Source organism: Pteronotus mesoamericanus, unplaced genomic scaffold (genome assembly GCF_021234165.1).
Source record: "Pteronotus mesoamericanus isolate MK-2021 breed Mesoamerican mustached bat unplaced genomic scaffold, CSHL_Meso_final scaffold_1186, whole genome shotgun sequence".
Lineage (NCBI taxonomy): Eukaryota > Metazoa > Chordata > Mammalia > Chiroptera > Mormoopidae > Pteronotus > Pteronotus mesoamericanus.
This window is the reverse complement of record NW_026555302.1, coordinates 3192170-3211228: the sequence shown is the minus strand read 5'-3', so window position 1 is coordinate 3211228 and position 19059 is coordinate 3192170. Positions and strand designations below refer to the sequence as shown.

General features: G+C 36.8%; 1 protein-coding gene across 1 annotated transcript in view; it reads left to right on the top strand.

The window, feature by feature from the left end:
* The window catches only part of HMCN1 (hemicentin 1), a 392649-nt gene that overhangs the window by 137642 nt on the left and 235948 nt on the right, over positions 1-19059 (top strand). The window contains exons 5-6 of the mRNA XM_054587651.1: positions 10324-10495; positions 12272-12378. Coding sequence (XP_054443626.1) covers positions 10324-10495; positions 12272-12378 — 279 coding nt within the window. The remainder of the gene's footprint in view (positions 1-10323; positions 10496-12271; positions 12379-19059) is intronic.

Genomic DNA, 19059 nt, shown 5'->3' with positions numbered 1-19059 from the left:
TACATTGCTGCTAGTGATGTAGTTAGGGTTACTATAGTTATTTCTGTACTGAATGTGTACAGACCTTTTTTCTTGTCATTAGTCCCTAAGCAATATAGTATACCAACTATTTCTATAGCATTTACATTGTATTCAGTATTATAAGAAACCTAGAGATGATTTAAAGTATATGGGAGGATAGACATAAGTTATAAGCAAACACTATGTCATTTTATAGAAGGGACTTGAGCCCTGGCTGGTGTGGCTCAGTGGGTTGAGTGCTGGCCTGCAAACCAAAGAGTCACCAGTTCGATTCCCAGCCAGGGCACATGCCTGGGTTGCAGGCCAGGTCTCCAGCAGGGAGCGTATGAGAGGCAATCACATATTGCTGTTTCTCTTTCTTCCCTCCCTTCCCCTCTGTCTAAAAATAAATAAATAAAATCTTAAAAAAAATAAAAAAGGAAGGGACTTGAGCATCCATGGATTTTGGTTTCTGGGGAACATCCTGGAATCAATACCCCATGGGTACCGAGGGACACTGTATATTCAAATTAAAAAAGCTAACTTTGGCAGTGCTTGAACACTGATGGGACTTTTTCCTGCTTTCATTGTAGCCAGAAGTGAGATAACTAGTTTGTGTATGTAGGCCTACATGCCTCTATATATGTACAGATGTATGTAAATGTGTGTTTTTATGCATTTATGTATTGTTTTCATTCCTTTTCCTATCATAAATTGGAGAGTTTTAATGGGACACTTGGGTTCACTAAGATTTTTCCATTCTAAATATGTATTCAGTAGAGGAAAAAAATGTGAAATAAAGAACCCCTAAGCAAACAAACCAAAAAAAAAAAGGATTCAATTAAAGACATAAATGTAAGCATCGATATTTTATTTTTATGATTTTCCAGCTTTATTGGTATAGTTGACAAAAGAATGATAAGATATTCAAAGTTTACATAGTGATGATTTGATATACATACATATTAAGAAAGGATTCCGATCATCTAATGGATTCCCTCCATCCATCACCTCACCTATTTATCTTTTTAAAAGTTGTTATTATTTTTGGTGAGAACATTTAAGTTCTACTCTAAAAAGAAAGGTCAAACACATAGAAATAGAGTAAAATGGTGGTTGCCAGGGCCTGGGGGGTGAGGGAAACAGGAAGCAGTTAGTGAAAGTGAACAAACTTTCAACTATAAGATGAATGAGGTCTGAGGATCTAATGTACAAAAGTCAATCTTTTATATTTTTATTATATTGAATAATTGTTATTTTTTGGCAAGCTAAAATTCCTCAATCATTTGTAACACACTAAAGTTGAGAAACATAAGAAATTTATGAAGATAAATTAATGAAATACACTTTGACACTTTAAGATGGCTAGCAGGAATGATTTCACCCTTCGAAAATGTCTGAAGATTGCTTCTATTTTTTCAGCTGTTGCACGTTGGAGAACTTTCGTCACGTTGAAGGTGTGGTAGTTTTATACAAGTTTTAAGTGTTCATAGAGTTGAAGTTGGGAGTCACTTTCGTCCTCAGTCCTCTCTGGTACCCCTGTTGAACCCAAATTTCCTAATGCCCTTCCAATTTCCATCCACTCCTGTAACCCCTTTTTTCTGTATGAACTGGGTAAAATTGTAGTTCTGCCGGAAATCCTTTTATTTTTAATTTATTGATTTTATAGAAAGAGGGAGGGGAAAAAGGAGAGAAGGAAGGAGGAAGGGAGGTGGGGAGAGAGAGGGAGAAAAACATCGATTTTGTTGTTCTGTTTATGTGTACATTTATTGGTCGAGCTACCTGGCTAGGGCCCAGAATTATTATTAATTTTTTTGAAGAAAACCTTATAAGGTAAATTTCTTATTTTATGGGCTATACAATGAATCATCAACCACACTTGTTTATGAGCACTTACTGTTAGAAAAGTTCATTCTGGAATTTTCCATATTACGTCAGCGTAAGGTACACAAAGAGCAATACAAATGGATATTATCCGTGGAAGATCTTCTCAGACCTCAAACGGTGACAGTCTGGTGGATTTGCCAAGATTTGCAGACTATGAAATGGTTTTGTTAGCACTCTAAGTATGGACCATTCTCAGGAAGAGACTCTTATTAACCACAGTCAGTCACAGCAGTGTTGTCTAAAACCAGAATACCACTCAGTCACCTGTGATGAGAAATCTAATTGCCACAAATCTAGAACATTCATATCAACATGGTAACCAGAACATTTTCTCACGACAGGCTTACATACATGGAGACAAATCATCATCTGAAGGCTTAGGTTAGGACAAAGGGAGACTTGTTCTAAGCCTCTATTTTGAGCCGCTATGTATTGATGTATTGGTTTAATTTCACAGGATGATGTACTTCCCCCTTTGTGTGTAAGTTCTTGATGGGTAGAGGCGGCAAGGGGAGTGTCATGACTTCAAACTCTGTTGTACCTCCAAGCTGGACCTCTTGGCTGAACTCCAGATCCATGTATCTGACTGCTTCCTCCGTACGTGACCTGAATGTCTAATAGATGTCTTAAATTGAGCGTGCCCAAGCGGAGAGCCTACATTCTTATTCTCATTTCATACTCCTTCCAATCAGCTCTTAATGCTGTCTTTTCAATCTCAGTGATTGGCAACTGCGGTATCATTTTCAGACCCCTCCATCCGGTCTTCAGTGATCCCTGTCAAGTCTGACTTCAGTAAACACCCAGAAATGGCCACTTCTTGCTGCCAACTGCCACAGCCCTACTCAGGTTACCGTCGTCATCTCCCGCCTGGATTATTGCAGTGGCTTCATATCTGATCTGCTTGCTTCTGACCTTGCACCCTCTGTAGTCTGATTTCACCGCCGAAGCTAGAATGATCCTTTTAACACCCATCATCCCATGTAACTTCTGAGCCACCAATGTTTAGCTTGCATCTACTGTCTAAACAAGGACATATAGGGTCACAGTATTACATACTTACTCTTGAAATGAAAGTGAGCAGCAGAGTTTGCGTGACCATGTACCTGATACATAACTGGGAGTTCTCTGAAATAAGATCTATGTAGAATCCAATCTTTCTTAAGGGGAAAGTAATAAAAATGTTCTAACTTGAAGCTTATATGTATTATGAAAACTCAACAGTAATAAGAGCAATTGATTAGCCTTTAAACCAACAACAGATTTTTTTCCAAGGGAGACTCCTTGATTGACATTATTTAAGATTACTAGAACATGGTGATAGGAAAAAGCAGACCAACTTTAATCAGTTTTATTATTGTTTTTAAATTCTCCGCAGACAACGCATCCCTTTATAACCTGCATCCAGGCTGGACAAATCACATGGTCGCCCCTTAGTATACTCTTGGTTTGGGCTTCATCCTGCATGTAACTGGGACCCATTAACAAGCACATCACAGCTTAGAACTATAAACTGAACATTTGTGTTCTGATCTTGGTTATTTATTACTTGAAGGTAAAAACTAGTTAGTTTGTTTTTAATGTCTGTCCCATTCTTCAACTAGGTTGTTGTATCTTATAAGGCAGGAAATGTATTTCTATTTCTACATTATTCTTTATAAATATCCTATACATTCAGTAGATGCTCAATAAATACTAAGTGATTTCTGAGAAGATTCTGAATTTTGGGCTCTATGCTATACGGCAAGGTAGAAATGAACTTGAACCTCAGGAGAAAGGCCTTCCTGGTTATGCAAAGGAGCATCTCTTAGCCAATTCAGTGTTAAGTGAATCCTGTCTCTGCTCTCATGTAGGATTTACCACAAATGGATTTCTTGGAAATGTAGGAGGCCTTTTTCACATCTGATGCAATATAGATTTAAAGGCTTTAATATTTTTATATAATTTAATTCTTGACTGTCCAACTAGTGATAAAATATACAGCTAGTCAAATCATTGTTTTGCATGCCATTTCTCATTAAAGAACAGTAAAAATACAAATATATATATATATAAAATGACAAATGTATATATGTATAAAATGACAAATTGAATCTAGCACATCACCATTTTTCTGTTTTCTCACCAAAAGGACAAAGGAGGTTTTGGGGAAATCTTTTTGGCTTTATTTCAAAATGTCTTCCAAATTGCATCAGAAAGAATAAAATACCTAGGAATAGTTTTAACCAAGGAGGTGAAAGACCTGTACATTAAAAATGATACCACACTGATGAAATAAACTACAAAAAAAGGCAAAGATAGCCCCTGCTCATGATTGGAAAAATGAGTATTATTAAAATTCCAATACTACCCAAAACAAGGTACAGAATCAGTGCAATCCCTATCAAAATCTCAATGGCGTTTTTCACAGAAATAAAACAATCAAATTTCTATGGACAGACAAAAGACTCTAAATATTCATAGCAATCTTGAGAAAGAAGAACAAAGTTGGGGGCATCACGCTTCCTGATTTCAAACTATATGACAAAGCTAAAGTAATTTGAACAGGTATGGTATTTGCATAAACACAGACATGTAGATCAATGGAATAAAATGGAGAGCCTGGAAATAAATGTCTACATAGATGGTCAATTAATTTATTACAGAGGGGCCAAGAATATACAGTGGGGAGAGGACAGACAGCCTGTTCACCAAATGGTCCTGGGAAAGCTGGCCTGCTGCATGCAAAAGAATGAAACTATTTTACATCATACACAAAAGCTAACTCAAAATGGATTAAAGACTTAAACACAGGACCTGAAGCCATAAAACTCCTTAAAAAACCGGAGTTGGTAAGTTCCCCGACATCGGTCTTGGGGGTGATTTGTTGGATGTGACAAAAACAGAGATAACAAAACCGCGAGTAAGGAAGAAAGTGGGACCGCATAGCAACTGCTGCGCAGCAAAGGAAACCGGGGACAAAATGAGAAGGCAGCTGCCCAAATGGAAGGAAATAGTTGCGCATCTGCTATCCAAAATATAGAAAGAATTCATACGACTCAATAGGAAAATCCAAACAAAAAATGGGCAGAGCGTCTGAATAGACATTTTCCCAAAGACATATTGTTGGCCAAAAGGATTATGGAAAGGTGTTCATCACTAATCATCAGGGAAATGAAAATCAAAACCACAATAAAATATCACCTCATACCTGTTAGGATGGCTATTAGCAAAAAGACAAGAAATAACAAGGGTTGAAAAAGATGTGGAAAAAAAGGAACTCGTATGGCGGGAATGCAAAGTGGTGCGGTCACTGTGGAAAACGGTGTGGAGGTTCATCAGAAAATGAAACTACCTTCGGACCACCGTATGATCCAGCAGCTCCACTTCTAGGTTTTTATCTGAAGAAAACAAAAACACTAACTTGAAAATATATATGCGCCCTCATGTTTTTGCAGCATTATTTACAGTAGTCAAGACATGGAAGCATCCTGTGTCCATCAACTGATGAGTGAATAAAGAAAATGTACACACACACCGGAACATTATTCAGTCCTAAAAAGGATTTCTTACCGTTTGTGACAACATGCATGGAAATTTGGGGACTGATGCTAAGTGATATAAGTCAGACAGAGAAAGATAAATAGTGTATGATCTCAGTTATATGATTATCTAAAACAAAAAACATGAACTCTTAAATGCAGGGGAAAATCAGTGGATGCTAGAGGCTTGGGGTGGGTGAAATGGATGAAGGGGGGGGTCAAAAAGTACAAATTTCCGGTTATAAAATATAAGTCCTGGGGATGTAAAGTATAGCATGGTTGCTATAGTTAATACTTTATGGTATGTTTGAAATTTGCTAAGAGTAAATCTTAAAAGTTCTCATCAGAAGAGAAAAACATTGTGACTGGTTATGGATGTTAAGTAGACTTATTGTGGTTATCATTTTGCATCATAAACAAATATCGAATGATTATGTTGTATACCTGAAGCTAATATAATGTTGTATGTCAATTACTACTCAACAAAAAGAAAAAAAATCCTTCTAACAAAGCTTTTCTTTCAAGTTCTGTTCTTGAAGGTCTATACAAACATTGACAATATTTGACAAACAATGACATTGAAATAGAATAATAGTATTCTATTTCATAATACATAGTGGTATATGCCAGTTTTGTGGTTTGAAACAATATTTGCATCTCATTCCAGAGTAGAATATACGTATGAGCTTATTTTTAGGTATTGATTATTATTTACACTGTGAAATATATTTAAACTAAAAGAGTGTCTCAGGAACACAGGAGCTTATGGAAAAAAAGTGAGCCACGATCAGACTGGTTAGGTGTTTAAAAGGTACATGAACTCTTTTACTTACCAGTTTCCTCATCTATAAAGTAAAGAAACTGGATTACATTGTCTCAAAGGCCCTTTGAGATATAAACTGATAGAAATCAATGGAGAACCATTTTTATATTAAAACTTTTCACGTAAAATTAATGGTTCCTCAGTGATTTGAAACAGTTTTTATGTTAGTAAAAATGCACCAATGCAAAGCTTCTTACATTATTCTGGTTTTATTCCATCTGTCATTATAATAAAAAACCATTTCCAATCTCATGAGATTATTTTTGATGGTTAGACAATTGAAGTTTTTTTTCCCTTATGTGTGGCAACTTGACAGGCCAGGAACCTCCTTTACTTATGGTGATCCTGTAGTTTACAGTGATCTAGTTTTGTTCATATGTTGGCAATATCTATATTTTCTAATAAAATGGGTTGTAACTGGTTTTAATTTGATTTTTTTCTTATAAGTGGATAAAAAAGTGATTTGAGACTCTTGACAGAACTCTGGTATGTATCTTTCCCAACTAGTAATATTATAATACATGGTAATCCCTTTGTGAAAGCCTCATAAATGTTGATGAATTGGAAATGATATGAAGAGCAAATCAAAGCCTGCTTATATTTTGTACCACTTGAACACACTTGCCTTAGGAAAATGCAACTAAATTGGAAAGCCTTCCATCTTCATAAGAATGTCTAGATTTAGTGATTTCTGTGCATAGCTAGTAGACAACAGGACAGATATATTATAACTTCCAGTGATATATTATAACTTCCTTCCCTTGGGTTTGAAAGAAAGATATATTTGAGGTATATTCTGCTTTTATTTATTTTTATTTTTAATTTTTTTACATTTGTCTCCACCACATTATGCTTTTAAAGAAGGATGTATAACAATTTTATTTCCATTTCCACTTAACACTATTGCATTTCATTGGTAAAGTTGAGATACTATACAATTCTTATTTTCTAATTCTTTTTCTCCTTTTTAATTGAGAATTATTTATGGCCACATTGTGTGTCTTGCCCTTAAAACAAATGTTCTGTCCATTTATTCAATTTCACTTGTCCTTTGCTTTAGTCTCTACGTGAGACACCATCCTCAAAGTTATTTATTATCAGTCAAATTTATCAAACATTTTCTCAGGCAAGTCCTTTCCATTTCCCTGAGTTAGGCATCCCTGTTCTATATTTAAGAAATAAAAATGTCAACAGTCTGATTATTAAAATATGTGTCCTATTTATGGTCAAATATTAGTTACCATCAGTCTGATTTCTGTAGCCATATGGACATATTTAATGAGCAGAATGAGCCATACATTTTAGTTCAAGCACAATATATCACTCAGAATTCCATTTTTTAAAATATAACATTTGATTATTTAGACAATTATGTTGATATATGAGGTCTGTCCAGAAGGTATCCAGCTATGTAATATGAAAAATAGAGACACCTATTGAAAAAGAGACAAGATGCATGATACATTGTACGTAGGACAATGATGCCTTAGACCTCTTCAAAGCAGGTACCTGGGGACCTCACATAGTTCTCCCAATTGCCATCAGCTACCCTTTCATATTTTCCTGATTCTCATCAAAGCTCTGAAATCTCTTCCCTTTCAAAGGTGACTTCAGTTTTGGGAAAAGCCAGAAGCCACAGTGCGCCAAATCTGGGCTGTAGTGTGACTGAGTTGCCTGGGTGACTTGATGTTTCACTAAAAAACTGCATGAGATATGATGAATGAGTGGACATGTTGTCATGATGAAGCTGCCAATCACCAGTTGCCCATAGCTGTGGCCTTCTGAATTATCCGAATAGTTCCCATGGAGGAATGTTCAAGCTTAATGCAAAATTTGATACAGAATTGTTGCTTTACTCACTCAGTCATTTTGAATGCAACAGCCACACAGTACACATGCTCACTCAACATCTTCTACTGCCCCTACTGACTAGTACAACAAAGTCGTCGTTGTTCATGTATGCGCATTCCAGTTCACTCTCCTTGGCTGACAGGTCACATTGATGCTGTATAAACCATTCTTGTTATAAGCGTGCTTTATCTCATTTGTAAAATTCCAGGTGCCTTATAAGGAGTTATATCAAGGAACCAAGGAACTATATCATTTGGTTTATGTGATAATTAACTCTAATGCACATATTTGTTTTATATGTTCAAGTCATCTATGGTATATCTACAAGTTTTATTTGTAAAATACCACTTCCATTGTATTAGTCCTCTGTTTAAGCCCTTCCATAATTTTTCACTGGGTCTTCGGAATAAAATTCAAATGTCATAGCCTGATTTTGTGACCATACATAGTCTGTCGCTGATACAAGCTTCCAACCTCATCTTCTGCTTCCCTTTTTCTGAACACTTAACTGTAGCCAGTTGGATTCAGTCATATTTCTAATTCTTTCGGGGTACTTCTGTCTCCGTGTATTTTCTCAGGTCCTCTCTTCTACCTAGAATGACTTTGTTTCTCTTTTTCATTTACAGAAATCTCATCTCACTTTCATGGAAGAATGTTTTTCACTTTGCCTATGAAGCTATTCTTGAGATATTCAGTTAGGGAACGAGGAGGGAATTTAGTTGGGAAGGGAAGAAAACATTTGAATATCTACTATGTGACAAGTATTGCACTGGACACTTTACATACATTATTTCAACAAGAAATCCTTGTTTCCTGAATTCTTGTACTGTTCTTTTATTTACGAAGACATCATCATATTCATCATTGTGACCACCTTCATGGACATTAGTATATATTCCACCTGTGTCATGGGCAAAGCATGCCACTTGGTTTTGGGTGTACACAGATGATGGAGATGTTGCTCTTAATCCTGGAGGAAAGACAGGAAGATTTATTAAAAATAAATAATGTATAATATGTACAAAAAATCGGTAAATACAACTAGTTCAGAAAAGAGTTGTTAGAAAATATTAACTAATATTATGCTCATCAATACTTAATACTGAAAGAGTGCCTTGAACAGTCAACATTTGTTTGGTGAATGAACAAAACTGCCTCATGTTGTTAGTTATATAATAATGTCTTAGTCGCTTTCTTCATCCCGGAGGGCAGGAAAAGGGATACTTTTTATGGAGTGAGGTTTTTGCCCAATATTGGTCATTTGGTTGATTGATTTCTGGCTACCACTATTGAAATTTTTAAAAATGTTTTTCTTCATTTTGAATAGCTTGACTATAACTTAATATCCACTTCTGTTCTTTGGTTTATGCACAATTCTAAGGAAATTGCTCATGTTAGTATATTGTCTTAAAGGGTATCTGAGTCGAAGACAGGTCTGAAGTAAAGATGATCATAATTTAGAATTAATTGTAGTAAGTTTGGCTAAGCAGTACATGTTCAGACATGCCCTTTCTGTTTTATGGGAAATTGAATTTGCTGCAGAACACTTCTGTGAACTGAAAGTTTTCCTTCTTCACAGTGAGATATTAACTCCTTTTTACAACTCAATATCTTAATGTTTTCCAAAAGACTACTTTTCAAGAATACACTGCTTAAATTGGCTCTAACCTGAAGTATTTTTCTATTTTTAAAGAATACGGTGGTTACTTTTTCTATTATCTTTAGTATTTATTTTATTATAAAAATGTATTTATATTCTATAATATATTATAATATACAATATATAATTACACTATACTGTTGCAATAATCTATATACCTAATATGTTAAAATTGTACTTGATGATTTGCTAATTATTTTTATAAATTGGATTTTGAAAGAAATCCAGAAAGAAAGAATGGACAGAAAAGAGATCTCTTGAGAAATATAAAACAGACTGTAATCTCTCTGCCTGTTTCACTTAATAAGTTTTGAACACTGTAATCTCATTTTTAATATATTGTTCCAAAACAGAAAATTTGAAATATGACCATGGGCTAAACTAGTATTTTATTCTGAATCTACTATTTACAATAACTGGGTGTAGGAAAAGTTTTGTCTTCACTAACGTGGAAATAAATGTCACACCAGTACAGGAAGTGCCTGAGTCATGCGATTCACCAAAGCCAACTGCACCTGGAAGTCCCAGGGGTATCAAACTGTGACTGTTCTGATACCACTCACACTTCTCTTTTTCCCTTCCAGGTGTTAAAATGGGTAGAGGAAGCAGTTCAGGCCTCCAAAGTGCACCTCCTGTCTACAGACCATGTGGAGCAGGCTGTCAACATATGGAAAATTCCCTTTGACCCCAGTCTAAAGGAGGTCACTGTCTCTCTGAGTGGCCCTTCTCCAGTGATTGAAATTCGCAATCCTTTAGGTGAGATATACCGAGAATCACGTAATAAAATATAAAAGCCATGGAAGGTGAAAGACTTTTTGCACACTTATATAGGTTAAGTTAACGCTAACTTTATGAATAAATTAAAAAAATGACTGGAAGGTGTGTACAAATAAAACCAGTGTTTTTTAGTCATCAGTATTGAATTAATATGAGAGTCAAAAAGCAAACACTCCTAATCCTTTAAACAGATCCAGAGTTAGTAACTTAATTATATTAAGTTACCTAAAAGAAAAAAAAATGTAAGTTGAACTTGAAATTATATTTTCCTAATCTACGAAGAAATATTTCACAGTGACTTACTCTGTAAAATTCAGTATTTTGTTATTTTTAAATGAATCACATGAAAAGACTTTTAAAACAACTAAGGTTTTACTGATTATCTTCTTTATAAGGTTTAATTTTACAGGTGATAGTTGTTAAAAAAATTATATTCTTATTAGAATAATGTGTTAATTTACTCAGCTTTATATGTTAAAATCCCAGGGTTTGGCTTGATTCCATTTCTGATTGAATACTGCAATAAGACTTATGCTAACAAGCAATCCAGTAAAGACAGAAAACTTATTTTTTGTAATATTTGCATTTAGAAATATTTTTTACATATTGATGTTTGCAAAAAAAATCTTTGTTTCCATTAGGGCTTTACCATATGATACCTTAAAAAATTATTTGTGAGTGTAAATATGGAGGGAGTAACTAGCTTTCTTAACTTATTTAAGTCTTAGAAAATAACTGGTACCTAAATGAAAGCAGCATATGAATTTGTCTTCAAAAGCCACCTTCACCCTAGCAATCAAATAGAAATTTATAAGATGAGCAAAACCTCTTTTTCAAGACTTGTACAGGTCTGACCTTATATATTGATTTGTCTGTTGACATAGCATTCACTCTAATAACATCCATGTGGCCCAGGAGAGACTTGTGTTTTTCACTACCTGGGATCTTCAAAGTACCTCTACTCAGTGCATTGTGTTTCTAAACCACTTTTGAAAGCCATTGACATTGGCATTGCTATTTAGAAAATCATTTTTAACCATTTTATAACCATTTTTAATGGTTATAAAGCTTTTAATAAAAACAAGGGATTCATATTCTTGATTTATTTCTGTAACTGCCGAAGTAGTTCATAGGAGAGCCAAGAGTAAAGTGAATAATAAACTATGGCTTAATTCCAAACTTGCATTTTTTTCTAAATTTCCAACCATAAGATGCTTCCGATAAATCCAAGGTCAGTAGGAGATGGTATTATGCTATTTCATTACCCTGCCTCCTTTAATTACCCCTCCGACAATAAAGGCTTCTCCTGTGCTTTGTGGACAACCGGTTAAGGTTTTACACTTTCTGCAAAGATATGCCCAGGCCTCTCCTGGCATAACACCTTGATCAATATCCAAAAAGACACTTATTCTTATTTACTCTTTTGTCATCTATTAAATCTAAATGTCTGTAGGGACTGCACATAACTTTTTAGTAGCCATAGTAATTGTTATCTAAGATGGCTTTAGAAATGTAATTATAGTCTGCCAATGGCTATTCTCATTTTAAGATCAAATCAGCATAGCAAATGGGAATCGTTTACTTCGGTTCTGATGCCTGGAAACCCTAAAATTAAGTGCTTTTAGATGTAACTAAAATAGTGTTTTGAGCTATAGAAACCAATGTCCGTTAGGTAATTTATACTGGGAGTATATACAGCTAATATACATAGCCGAAAGGAAGATTATGCTTGTTCCCTTTATGTCTGTCTTTCAGGGAAGCTGATAAAAAAGGGATTTGGCCTGAATGAGCTATTAAATATCCATAACTCTGCCAAGGTGGTGAATGTGAAAGAACCAGAGGCTGGAATGTGGACAGTGAAGGTACTGTTATTTGGCAAAGTCTGTTTATTATTTGATTTTGATGTTGGCATGTTCTCTGAAGGGTGTACAATGGTTTACTTATATCTTCTCTTGCAATCTTGGAGAGTTCTTCTACTAAGGAGCAATATACATAGTTCATTCAAGGTCTCTTGATCACGTGAATTTGTTCGTGTTAAATTTTGATGACCATAAAAGGCATCATTGCCACCACAAACACACTCAACATTCTCAGAGAGTTTTCCTTTCATCAAACCTGTGGATTGATTGTGTTACCCACCTCCTGCCTCTGAAGCAGCCAGAGAGGGGGATGGTGTAGAAGGCCTGGGTTTGAATCTCAGCGCCACTTAAGAGCTGTGTTGCTTTGGGACCGCAACTTCTCTGTGCCTGGCAGTCCTGCTCTGTGGTATAGTGATGTCAAGAATGGTCCTTTAGTTTATTAAGTTGTGCTGAGAATTAAATTAAGGTGATGCAAATAAGATACTTAGCATAGTTCCTGTTACAAAGTAAGCACTCAAGTTGGCTCTTGTTATCTGGTGGGTCTCCATTCACTGTTTAACACAAAATGGTTTTTGTTTCCTGGAATTACATGAAGTAGTATATGAGCGTATATTCACTTTAAGAAAGCATTGTATTTTGGCAATATGGAGGAAAGAAAAGACACCCAAAATTCAGGATACCACACATCCGGGATCCAGTTCTGCTGCAAATCGCGCATGTGAACCACTGCGGTAGACATTCTGAGTGACTTGCCCGTATTTCTCAGACTTTTCTGTGTGCTCTGGCCTACTTCCAGCTCCAATATCTGCGTTTCTGTGTCTGAGAGGTTTTATCCCAGAATGAACGAGGGCTGTGCTGCTGGAGAAGTAGACCCCTCAGGGGCAGCTCTGAGCCCCGCAAGGATAGGCTCCGCTTGTGCGCGTGGGAGCAGGATGGAAAGCCCGCCCTTGGCTGTCTGCTCTCCTTGCCTTGTATCATGTCCCCCCTTCCTGTCGGCATCCTTTCTTCCTCCCAGATAAACGCCTTGTCCTAGAATCCTCCTGGGACAACTCAAATGCAGGTACCCCTGCGTCATTTACTCTTTTGCTGTCTTGGCATCTCTACATGGAACATGAGATTAACGGGCTCATGATTCGCATGAAAGAGCTGCTGTGAAAGCGTGGGGAGCGGTTAGACCATAGGAACTGGAAGTGCCGTTTTTGCATTCCAGTTTTTGTTTTGTTTTTGTTTTCTTAAAGAATACTTGAAATGTCCATTGTAACTCTGTTCAAATCCTAGAATATCATTTCTTTATTCTCAGAAGTCTGAGCTTTGGTAGGGAAAGTAGAAACTGTAATACTGAATTTTTAGGGGGAGGTGGGTCATATGAAATAAGAGTACAGGTGGGAAGGCAACGTGAAATAATAAAGTCTGGGATTTCTTACTGAACGGACCAGAAATGCTCCCGTATTCCTGTTCTAGTCACCCAGTTCCTTGCACATAGTAGTTGCTCAGTATTTATTGAGTGCATTAGATTGGCAACAATGAAGTGTTTTGCTGCTATATTTTCAATAAATGTGGCCAAATTTGATGTGATAGTCATTTTGGCCAACTTGCCCAAAATATGGTTAGTGTTGCCTGTGACTTTCTGTGATCCCAGTAGGAGGGAGTCTAAGAAGGTCTGAGTATCGTTTTTTTCCTCAAACATTTTAAGCACGCCCTCAGCCAGCAGTGTCCTGAGTGAGTAAGTCTACTAAGGCAAGTCCTTGTTGCTTTCCGAATAGAACATTAAGATATTGATTATTCACAACTTATTGTGAAGTATTTGAACGGATGTTCAAGGTGATTTCGAGTGCCACCAGTGGCGTTTCTCCTAAGGCAGTTCTTGCCCGGAAGAGGGCGGTGGCATGTCTGTTTCATCCTTTGACTGCGACACCTACTTATTGTTATCCATCAATACACATTTACTCAGTGTCTGCTCTGGGCAGCATTCCCTGATCTTTAATGGGAACTAAGCACGTTGTAATTGATAATTAGAACAGAGAATCACTGAGGATTAGTTTCCGAGTGAGGAGGGAAACGATGAGGTGATGAGGTGATAGGAACCCTGTTTAGACAAGTCTCTAAGCTCAGTCTCCTATAATTAAGAAAATAATAAGAAGACAGTGTCTATTATGCTATCTTAAAGTTATATCTAGTCCTCTCCAAAAAGGCCTCCGGTTCTGTTGTTACACCATTTCTAGAGTATAATTAGTGGTAACTAAACAAAGAATACTTGTTCCAGTGCAACTTAAAGATAATAGATATATTTGCTCCTGTATGAAATACCAAAATAATGTATCAGTTTAATGAGAAGGAAATTGAGCTGAACCTACTGACATAAATATTGCTGCTGACTTTGAATTTTCCTTTTGGATGGTGAGTGAATGCTAGCGTTTGACATGTGTGCTTTCTCAAGAAGAGACATGTCTGAGATTAGATTGCATGTCCCTAGTGCTCTCTTCCATGCACCCAGCTATCTGGAAAAATGTCTGCTCTAACAAGAGAATTAATAATGGCTTTTTGAATCCTTCACATAACAGTTTTTATTCCAGTATATGGAGAACAGTCTGTCTATCATATGATCTTTGCATAGTATTCAAGGACCAGTCAATGGAGCCTCAACCAGTCTTTCTGGTTTTCTTTGATCACCTGCCTTTACACTCTAGCAAATAAAACTTGGTACTTTTACCTTCTCCCCTGCCACATTCCCTTGACCTACGGTTTCCCCTACACTGTCCCTTTTCCTGGAATTCCCTTCCTTTCAGCCTGACTCACAACTGATCCCCTAAAGCTTACATGGCAACACTGTCATCAAGCTTTGTCTGACTCTTTCTGTCTAAAATGTCCTCTTTCCCTCTGCCTTTGAACTTTAGTTTTCCTGCATCTCCCTTTTGGGTTATTTTCCCTCATATCGTATTTATTTCTGCCCAGATTTTCTCTTCCTATTTCACTATAGACCAGATTTTGTCACCGGTATACTAGTATATGTCACAGTACCTGGGAAAGAACTAAATAAATATTCATGAATAAAAATTAATACATTTATCCTGAGGATTTCCAAGGAAGCAGGCCAAAGAGTTGATTAGGTGGCCTAGAGTGGATGTACTGGCACAAAACACTATTTTTCCCATGGTTTAAAACGCCGTGAGAGTGGCCTTCTTCTCTCCTCTGCAGTTACCCTCTGAAACCCTGGTAATTACTTTTCTGTAACTTATTAGGACACTTTTGCTAGGCAGGGACAAGGAGTGGACTTCTCTGTATAGATCATATAAATGACTCAAGTGTTTTCAGTTGTCTCTGATGCAGGTCAAAGCATGTTAAAAAGAGGTAACTGAAAAGAAAGTGAAGTTTTATTACAAACAAAAGAGAAGGCTGCTTTATGTTCCTAAATTCTCACTTGCGGGGAAGCTAGAAATCCTGGATCTTATTTCTGAGAAGCAAAAGAAATTTTCCTTTCGGGGAGTTATATCTATATATAGAGTATTTGAACATAACCACAGAACTCTCAGGCCAAATTTTGTCTTCTGCTCTTTGAGGGAAACTCCCTGCAAAGACATTAAGTAGTTGTCAGCACCCACTGGATTTAGGTGGTACAAACTGTTTCTATTAGTCTAGGATTATCAGTATGATCATGTAACTTAACACATCCCCTGGGGTATCTTTCCATTAAGTAAATTTGGATAAACTGTCCTTAGATAGTCTCCCAAGGAGAGAAGGGAGTGTACGTAACCACATGATTATATTCAGAATCGGAGACTAGTAGAAATATTTTGGTTTCAGATAGTTGTGTCGGTTCCCAGACCCTCCTAATGCATTTTCTAAGGATAAGGATATTTTAGAAACCATACGCAAGTGGCATGAGCTTGTTCAGGGATAATAACTGAATAAACCTCCAATCTACAAAGGACCACACAAGAAGAATGTTATGCCAACCTCTTATTCTCTCTCACCTGGTGGCTCTTTTGAATAAGCCCAAAGACTTCCCCAGGTGTGGTATGTAAATGGATTAGGTGCGGCATTAATTCAATGTTTTGGGTCAATGGAATGTTTTCTATTTCTTTTCCTGGAAAATATCCCAGTTGTTTTGATCTGCCATTATCAGAGTATCAACCAAATGGAATGTTTCCTTTTCTAATAAAAGTGCATCTGTCCACTTGTGTGTGCCTAAATGTGTATGTGTGTATGCCCCTATATTTAAATAGAGTTTATGTTCTGGGTGTGTTTATCACATTTCTGTGAACATACAATGCCTACTAAAATGATAGTATTTCAATCTATCTAGCATTATTATATCTTTGTGTCTGGCACAGTGCCTAGCTCGAGTAAGTTCTCATTAAATGTTTGACTGAAACCATCACAGTCTTTAATTTGTAAAGACTGGTATGTGATTTCAGAACAAATACTTAGAAAAGAGCTGGCCATTTATTTTAATTCAAGATCCATGACTTAGTGTCTTTTTGATCTTGAAGAAATTACCTAACCTCTCTAAGTCTGAGAAAATTGGGGGGAAATAATACCTACTTAATGTTGTCATAATTAAATTAAATGTTGGAAAGTCTTTAAATGCTTTCAGGCACAGGAGTGATAAAGTTAATTAAATTATTCTTCTTGAATATGTGTAAATTGTATCTATACTTTCTGTCAATGCAGATACACGTTAAATTTTTTCTTTTTAAATTTGGGCTTATTATATTATTTTATGAAACATTGAAACTCTTCAGGAGAAATGAAAGCCAGCTCTATCAATAACATTTGAATTGAATTTACTAAAGGGCAGAATTTGGTACTAGGAGGAACTCTCATCGGCTCAATACAAGAAAGCTGGTTCCTCACTAATGGTCCAGGTCTGGGTCGCGGGCAGTTGCCATGACATCCTACTTCACACAGTCACTCAGGAACCCCAGGTGATGGAGGCACCACCATAATGTAGAACATGCAGCTTCTTTTGTTATTTTAGTTGGGGAGAGACTGGGGAATGTACATTGAGTTCACCAAAAAAAAAAAAAAGAAGAAGGAATTTGTGTTACTTCTGGGGCGAGACAGACACCTCTGTGAGTGACAGACATTCCTCCTCACTCCCTTTGTATCACCTTGGCCAGGGCTATTACCACGGCCTAATAAAATGCTGAAGCTGGCTCATAATGGCTCACGGAGAGTCAATCACACCCTTTGTCTTCCCATCTCTGTGTTCGGTGACATCGTGTTGGCAGCTTGAAATCATTCATGGTGGCAGCATTTATACCACAGAAATTGGAAAATGCCAAAAATTAGGGCTTTCTTTTTTCAAAGAGCAGTTTGGCAACACTCCACTAACCCGATTCCTCCTCAGTGAAAATGTGTAGAAATGTAGAATGGCAAATGAATAGTTGGAGGGCATTGTTGACTTCTATGCCATAGGATCAAAATCAGCCCAGAGATTATCCTATCCTACAGTGCTCTACAATGCTCCTACAATGCTCTGCATATACTATAAAAAGAGTATTGAATGTGGAATAATTGCAGTTTAACATGCTGTATAAACCTAGGCTTGTAAATCATTTCTTTGAGCCTCACGTTTTTTATGGTGCTATAAAATAATTTTTGGATATAATAGGATTTTATGACATTATGTGTGAACATGCTTAGCATAATGCTTCCAGGAAAATTCCAAGAATACTCGATGAATCTTAACGTCTCCTAGGACATTAGCTGGTCCTAGGAGAATCTAAGGAAAAGCAACAACATTTTGGCATTTGGATGACTTTAATATTTATTAAACCTACATGTGTTAAATGCCTATTGAGTAATATTTTGTTGGTGACAAATATGACTTAGCTATTGCCTGAAGGGACTTTCAGTACAGAGAAGTATTTAATAGCCCTTTATCCGTAAACTCAGAAGTAGGTCCATCTGCAACAGAGCTGACCAAGAAGGTATCAGAGGAGCCGCTAATTTTCCCTGGAGCTCTCCATGGTGCTTGCTCTATGGGGCTTCAGCTTGTCCTGATCCTTCATTCACTCCAGTTCAGAAATCTAGACTCTGGTCCCTTCTGCTCCTTTTCTCGTACTGCTTTGTGAATCAAGGTACCTATTTACAATGTAAGGTTGCCAGGAGATATCTAGTGCAACCTCCTCTTTGCCTCTGTTTTGCTCACATTGCAGCTGCCTGTGTAGTTCTCACTCAGAACTTTACATGCTTGACCAACATAGCATTCGAACTCAGAGTAGTAATGTAGCTCATTATGAACTTTTGAAAATCGTATGAATAAATATGGTCTTTGAAGTACAACCCTCAGAACTTCCAGCCCCTGTGAACCCTGTCCAGCATCTACTTTCTAGAAAATTTCCTGTTATGCTTGGAGCCACTAGGCTGCTCCTAGATTTCTCTTTTCTTAAAAAAACAAAAAAACAAACAAACAAAAAAAACTACAGAAGCTGTGAGGTTAGGTTAGCTCTGTGAAGGAGTGATAACTTCAAGAAATTCTATGGTAGAAAAATGCTTTCCAGAGCCAAATTCTAATTTTCATATGGCCCACAGATTAAAGGCCAAATAACAAATTAAGTCAGCCCTGGCCAGGTGGCTCAGCTGGTTGGAGTGTTGTCCCACACAGCAAAAGGTTGTGGGTTTGATCCCTGCTTGGGGCATGTACGGAAGGCAACTAATTGATGTTTCTCTCAGTCTCTT